Raw genomic sequence first — 7913 nt, forward strand, 5'->3', positions numbered from 1 at the left:
AGAGAGAGAGAGAGAGAGAGAGAGAGAGAGAGAGAGAGAGAGAGAGAGTTAGAAAGTTGCAAGGGTTAGGTAACAAACTGTTTTCTGATTGTATTTGAGGCTTGTTTTATAAGAGGAAATTCACATCTGGTGTTATAAATCTACTCAAGAACCCATACTTGAATAGTTCACAGGCCACAGTGGTACCCTGAATATACTGTTCTGCTTAATAAGCGTTGTAGTGAACTGTCTTCTAGATGCTTATCTTTACACCAATAGATTGGTACAGCTCTCATACTTCATCAAACAGTTACCTTTGTGCAGTGGGTGGTTGTTAATGCAGAAAGTCATAGCTGATCAATTTGCAGAGAACACGAGGCAGAGGATTGTTCAGTCCCCAAAAGGGACCTCTGTATCCACCCACCCACAAACCTCTGGGAGCCTTTATAGAAGACAGAGGAGAAGGTTATCATGAGTCAGGTTAGGGAAGGAGGGATCCAAACAGTATATTCTGGCCATGACAGAATCCCTGCTCCATGAACTCACAGCACCTGTGTTTGAATGTGCAAGAACTGCAGGAGATAAAGGTCCTCAACATTTCAGCATGGTGGGTGGAGCCTCGCAAGCCCCCACCCAGAGGAGCTATTGACAGGTGCTAACTTCAGAGGGAGAGAGGGTTCTTTTTCCTCAAAGGTCTGCTCCTGATAGGTCAACTACACTCCAGTGGATGATCCCAATCCCATGAATATATGCTCAACATAAACTGGGCTTGGTGGGTTATTAAAAAAACATACAAATAATTATATTGGACCAGTAAGAAAAAAATAACACAATTCTGAATGCTAACATTGAACAAATATATATCTGCTATATATCTGGGAAGGGTAAGGGGGATAATATGATCAAATTTTTATTGAATAAAATTCTCAAAGAATTAATAAAACATTCAAAGGACATAGGCTCCACATGTAAGTGTCTTGTCTCAAGTAAGTACCAGGTCCTGAAAGAGTCTCCATTTTCCTGTACCTGGTTAAATAAGGGTTAAAGTGCATTTTAAGAGCCTTGATACAAAAAAAGCAATGCAGGCATCTCTTTAATGCCACAACTATGTGTCATCCCTGTCTAGGAGCATAAATTTGCACAGCGGGCAGTGCAGCGAAAACAGCTTATAATCAACTCATCACCTCTCATCATTGCCGGGATCAAATGCAAATGGGGAAGAATGCCACTTCAGTCACTGCTAGTGAAAATTAGCATCTGTGACACTAATGGTGTCTCATTCTGTATGCACTTTAGATTAAAAAGAACCTTTTTTCTTTAAAAAAAAAAAAAAGCTATTTCAAGAAGTGCCATTATTCCAATGTTTCCCTTTACGATGACAGTGGTATTGAATCTTCTTAACTCAAAGGAGACCTCAGTTAAAATGTATTTATACAGATTACCATATGCCAACATATTAAGTCTGCATTGTCCTAATTACAGTTCCAAATCTCATCTGTTTGGTTCACACCTTTATAAACTATCCCGCATGCTCTCTCACCTGAAACAAAGGGTGACCATGAGAGAACAATAATCTTTCTAGGGATATTGCAAAATCTCAGGCATATTTGAGTGGCTCTTTAACACTCAAAAGAGAACCAAAGATGGATTTAAACACATGCACAACCTGCTACCCAAAATCATAGTTTACAAACTCAGGAAAGTTTAATTTTCCACATATCTGTTAAGACCTTCCTATGTTGGAAAGCTAAGCAAAGAAGAAAAATACAAGCCCTTAATTTCAGCATTGAATAACAATTTTTATAAAATCATTTGGCAATTAGGAAAAAATGAACACAATTCTAAATGCTGAAATTTAGACAGATATAGTACCTGGAGAGATCCAATGATAGAATTCCTGAATATAATTGGAGGAGGAAAGAGTCCCTAAATTTCTTTTCAAAGTACAAAGATTTCTAATGATGGGGTCTTGTTGGTATCACTATCATTCATCTGGCATTTAAGACAGACAATGCCTGTACTGTCACAGTAGTAGTAAGGCATCCAGGATTTTAACAGTGGAAATTGGCATGTGTTTTCACATGACACGTTTTTTTCATCTATGAATCTCTGGTAGAGATAACTGATTTTTTTTAAATGTGTGTAATCTTTAGTGTGCCTTTGACCCTTCATTTATGAGGTTAGATAAGAGTTAGAACAAGTATTAAATAGAGTAGAATCTGAGTAGAATGACTGTTACATAATAATAATAAACACAGGCAGCAAAAATAAACATGTCAGAGAAACCCAAGAAAAACTATGCCTCATTTGAGCATTTCTAGATCATATAAACAGTTTAGATTAAAGCTTATTGGGTCTACATGTGGAATATGCTTACATGTCTCAAAAGTAACTCTCAGCATTGAGCACTAGTGCTAAAACAGTAAAAATCTCAAAAGGAAAGTATGTGTATAAAGCAAGGATATTTTTTACCTAATCTAAATGTAGAATTCTTAGCCACTACTCATAAAGTTTCATTTTTAATTGGAAATTACCAATATGCCAGATGGAGTCCTGGGACATACTAAACTTGTAGGAATTTATTAACCTTTTAGTATATACCGTTACCTATTTTATAATGTCTTCAGATTTTTGTGGGTACCCAACATGGGAGATCTCTAGTTTGTGACTCTCAGTCATTACTTTTAATCTTTAAGAACATGTTTGAGTGACATTCTTCTTGCATATAAACTACTTGGATAAAATAATCTCTAGCAAAATAGAGAAACAGAAAAGAAAAATACATCACAAATGATAAAATAAAATGTGGCAAAACTATAATTTGATTTTACAGTTTAACTTATTAGTAAGTTTACTGATAAGTACTATACATGTAAGAAAATAATACATTATTTTATATGTAGTATTCTATAAACTCTATTACTGCACATTAGATTTATAAATATTTTAAGCATCACACTATAGAATCTATTAGAAAATACAAATATCAAAGTCTATTGTAACTTTATTTTTAGCTATTATATGTGAAAGGAAGAATTGTTCAGATTGTATATATGTCTGGCTAACATATGAATTTTAATACATGTGTAAAGTCTGTAAATGTTTAAATCAAACATGTCTCTTCCCTTCTCAAACATTTATGAAGTTATTTCTTTGTGTGTATGTATGTGCGTGTCCATGTATGCATCTGTACACATGTAAGTGCATGTGCATGTGTATGTCTGTACATGTCTGTACATGTGTGTGTGAAGGTCACTGGTCAATCTCACACACATTATTCCTTCTCAGGCACTGTCTGCCTTGGTCTTTGAAACAGTGGTTCTCACTAGTTGAGTCTTGCTGACTGGGCTAAGCTAGCAGGACCATTATGCCCACCCAGGTCTATGCCTGTATCTGCCTCCGCAGTGCTGGGTTAAGAGGCACATATCAACACACTGTAATTTTTAAAGAGGCTCTGATGAACTACTGCAGGTCATCATGCTTGCATGGAAAGCATTTTACAGACTGAGCCTCACACTCAACTTATCAGTTCACTAGAAGATGCTACATTTTAATTACATATAGTCATCTTTCTATTTAATAGGATCTCAAAACTTCTTACTTCCATATAATTTAGTACCCATTGGTTTTCTATTTAAACAAAAAGTTCATTAGCTTTTATTTAAGGTAATATTAGATATAATAGGTTTCTCTTGTGTGTGGCGTGAGAGGATTAAACAGGATTAAACCTATGGACAGAAGAGGTGCTAGACCATGCAGCTTTCTCCAAAACCCTTAATTTATAGTTTTAAAATGTAGCATATGGTGAGTCACAATAAAACCAAGGGAATCCCCTCCATGCTTGTGAGAGCACAGTACAGGGTCAGGATATGGAAACGATCACCCGATAGATAACCAGTATAGACAGTTACATCCTGTATTGCAGGACAGTTTCTTGCTAGTCCTATTGTGTCTTTCTAGACAGATGTCACACTCCTTTCTTATAAGTGGAGAAACTTGTACCCCTACAAATACCCGTCTGTGTAAGGATTAGAACATAATGTGCTCTTACCATTCCCTATGAATTATATGCTTTAGTCATGAAATATGCAAAAGTTTTCTGCTGAAAACTATAAATTAGTAAGAATTGTTTCTAAGACATAATTATAGCTATAAGACATAATTGGGGGCTATTAGTTTCACAGCAAACAATTAAATCTATATATGTCTGCAGTGTGACTATTTCTTGTGATATATTTTATTCTCGGGTACATTGCATGTGTTTTTATTTTATATGTGCAAACATTGATAAGATGACCAATAGTTCACGTGTACTGTCGTAACTACTGTGATTAAGAACATTGCCAGTAATGAGAGATCATTTTGAAAACAGTTTAGTGAAATGATATACTGATAATATAGCACTACAGTCCTTATGAAACGATCTAATCTCATTTTTGAAACATTTTGAGGAGAGCCACTTTTTAAATCTTAATTTTTGTAATATCTCCCCAAAATACGGTCAACTGAATATTTTTATTTAATCAGTGGTATTTTACATAAAAACAATCATATGAGACTGGAGATAGAGCTCAGCTCACAACCAAATATAATCATATGAAGAAATATAAATGATACTTTGAAAAACCTTTTCTTTATATGTTGGGATGCATTGCTGTGAATTTTTATTTTAGTAATAAAAAACAGAAAGTGCAATATATTTTCATACCATGTGTTCATAAGATGCTTGTGTAACCTTTGTTGATTTTTTTTTTGCATTAGAAACAATAATATTGAAAGTCATCAAGTTTTAGTTTCCTATACTTGGAAATAATGTACTTTCATTTTACTTCAGATCTTTTGGAACAGGTTTTAAACCACTGAGGACTGTTCCGTGCCTCCTCAGTTCAGAAGGAAAACCAGTCCCCAAACTGTCTCTGTCCCAATGAGAAAAAGCTGATGACAAAGTATAAACTCCTTAAAACAAAGAATCAACTAGTATTTATCTCACTAACACAAAGATTGAACTTATTTGAGAAACATTAGGAATGTATAAATAAGACAGAAATTTTCTGACATCACAATTTCATACTAAAGAAATTAATGTTACTAGTAAAAGCAGTTTAGAGTTCTATAAAAATGTAAACTTGGCTTTTCCTATATTATTTTTAATGCCAAGTGTTATCAAGAGAAAGAATACAAGAACATATTACATAAGACTGGCTTATCAAATTTACTAATTTATAAATTTTGTGTCTTCTCAAAATAGGACACAATTCTCTCTAGTGAGAATGTGAAAATGCATGTCTACTACAAGATATCATAGTTGAGCATTCAAATTACAAAAAGAATTAAAAAAAACTAACTTAAAATTTCTCCATTTTACAGTCTTCTTACTGTTATGTATTTTAAATATCTACAATTTAACAGATAAAATAATTCCTTCAGAGCACTGGTAAGACATTGAACAACCAAGGAATGAATAATATGCAGAGAATCCATGATATTAATGGCTAAGCAGAGGCCACCAAACAGAGTTCCATAAAATTAACCTAACCCAACCTTAGCTAACAACATAAAGGGTTGAATCTAATACACAATTGTGAAGACCGTAATTGCCCATCGGTATGCATATTCTTCCATATGTATTTTGATGCATTCAGTCCTCCACTTAAATTAATTTAGAAGTGACAGATAAAATGTCATGTAAGTAGTAGGGTGGTGGTGTAGGCTGTGTGTGTGTGTGTGTGTGTGTGTGTGTGTGTGTGTATGTGTGTGCATGTGTGATGTGTGTCACTGTGTGGTTTATTGGAATGTGTTGTGTGCTTGAATGAATTTGTATGTGTATGTATACACATAAATGTGTGTATGCGTGAGAGGTATGTTTGTGTGTGTGTGTCTGTGTGTTTCTGTGTGCCTGTGTTATACACTTGCAAATATGTGTTGCTTTCTAGTACAGTGTTTGGTTTGGTTTACTCTGTAAGAAAATAAACTTACCTTCGGTTTTTGGTGTTTCTCCTTCTCTGAGGCATTGGATGGCTTCCTCTTTAGCATTTTGAATTCAGACCACCTCTAGTGAGCACAGTTTCTGCTGTTACAGAGACAACTGACAGCAGGCACGGGTGCTCTCCGTGATACACAGCATCTGATAGCACTGAGGAAGTGTCTGATGTGACACTTCCTCCTCTGGTCAGGATGTGACTTCAGTGTCTGCTTGGGTGAAGGTTTCTTTCGTCTTTTTTTTTTTTTTTCTTTCCTTCCTTACCGTAATTATTTGGTAACTCTGTACTGTATTCTCGGTGCTGTATTCTATGATATAATTCCTAGCTCACACCTTTGACATGGCTACGGTAATTACTAAGGGTGTAATGATTTGGAAAACAAAACTTATTTTCTCAGTTTATGTAAAAGAATATAACACACTATAAAAGATGGCACAAGAGGAAAATATCTGAACCAATAAATGAAATCAAACATAATATTCTAGATTTTCATTATTTAAAATTTGAGACTATTTATAGAATTCCATTTTATATTTCTATAATATTTTATTCTTTGAGGTTATAATATACTTACATCATTTCTACCTTTTCCCTTTTCTCCTTCCAAATTTTCCAGGGAACCTTTCAATTTCATTGCCCACTTTTTAAATGTGACATATGTCTGTATCTTTCTCAATACATAATTGTATATTTCTACATGAAGATCAATTTGAAGTTAAATAATATTAATCCCCCCTAAAGCTACTGTAATAGGGTATAGATTAAAAGTACCTAACTGTAATAGGATTCTAACTCCAGATATTGATGAGTGGACATTGGTGACATTTAAAAAGCAAGCATTTCATTGTTATAAACCCCTGATTAATAAAAGAACCACTTCCTGGTACATAGTATATGTAGTCTGTATTCTGATAATGCCTGGTTGGTGGGTGATGTCACTAACTGCTCAGGCCTCTCTCCAGACAAGGCATCCAGTGTCTACAATGGGCCTAGAATAGCCCCAATATATCTTAAAGGTTTTACTGAAAGCCAGATCCAGATATCCAGAAGTAAAAGAGGCTCATACTTTCTTGAAAAATGAGGTCTTCTCAGATGAGCTTGTGTAGAGTGTTTCAAATAATGGCTCTGGTTAAATGTCTTGCTTCAAGAAAAATTGTACTTTCTGATCATAAACTCCTCAGATTTAAAACATATTTTCAGGAAGTGCTTCTCTAGGTATGATGCTCTGGCCCTCTTTTCTCGGTTTTTCCCTCCTACCTCTCTGCCTTCATCCCGGAGTCCCAGCTGAAATTCACTAACTTGAAATACTAACTTGAGTACCCACTCTGTGCTATTGAATGTAGTGGGTCCTCAATTTCTATGCAATAAACCTCTTAACTAACAAGAATAAAATGATATTTTATGCACTACAATAGAGTTGGGTAAACCACTTTTGAGGATTGGAGCTAATAAATGGCTGCAGTGTCAGGAGGGTAATTTTGAGAAGTAAGAGCTTAGTATTTTCAGAACAATGACAGGGGAATAACACCAGACGACCTGAAAACCCTGAGGCACGGTAATTCCCTAGCAGTGTGACTTTCTGTAAACTTTCTGGGTGGTTCTCAGTTAACCCAAGGGAATATACTATTCTGTCACCTAAGAAATTGAGAACCATGAAAAGATATTTTCTAATCTGAGACATCAGTGCTCCTTATACTCTTCCATCTCTTTGTGTAACGGATGGAAGTTTAATTCAGGAGTGGAATTTGATCAGTTCAGTGAGAAGGATAATAGTGATAGTTCCTAAATGATCCTTTCACTGAGAATAAAAGCTAATGACAATATAGGCTGCCCTTACGCACCATCACTTCAGAATAGTTTACACCAAAAATTATTTGTAGATAATGAATGAATATTAAATATCAAAGTTATATTTGGAGAATTTTTTATAGTTTACTTTTTTTTTTTTTTTTT

General features: G+C 34.8%; 1 protein-coding gene across 1 annotated transcript in view; it reads right to left on the reverse strand.

The window, feature by feature from the left end:
- The window catches only part of Samsn1 (SAM domain, SH3 domain and nuclear localization signals 1), a 49386-nt gene extending 43294 nt beyond the window's left edge, over window positions 1-6092 (reverse strand). Inside the window, exon 1 of the mRNA XM_021209847.1 lies at window positions 5956-6092. Within this exon, the coding sequence (XP_021065506.1) occupies window positions 5956-6012 (57 nt within the window). The 5' untranslated portion in view covers window positions 6013-6092. The remainder of the gene's footprint in view (window positions 1-5955) is intronic.
- Window positions 6093-7913: the final 1821 nt, after the last annotated feature.

The sequence above is a fragment of the Mus pahari genome, chromosome 12, assembly GCF_900095145.1.
Source record: "Mus pahari chromosome 12, PAHARI_EIJ_v1.1, whole genome shotgun sequence".
NCBI classification, from domain to species: Eukaryota; Metazoa; Chordata; class Mammalia; order Rodentia; family Muridae; genus Mus; species Mus pahari.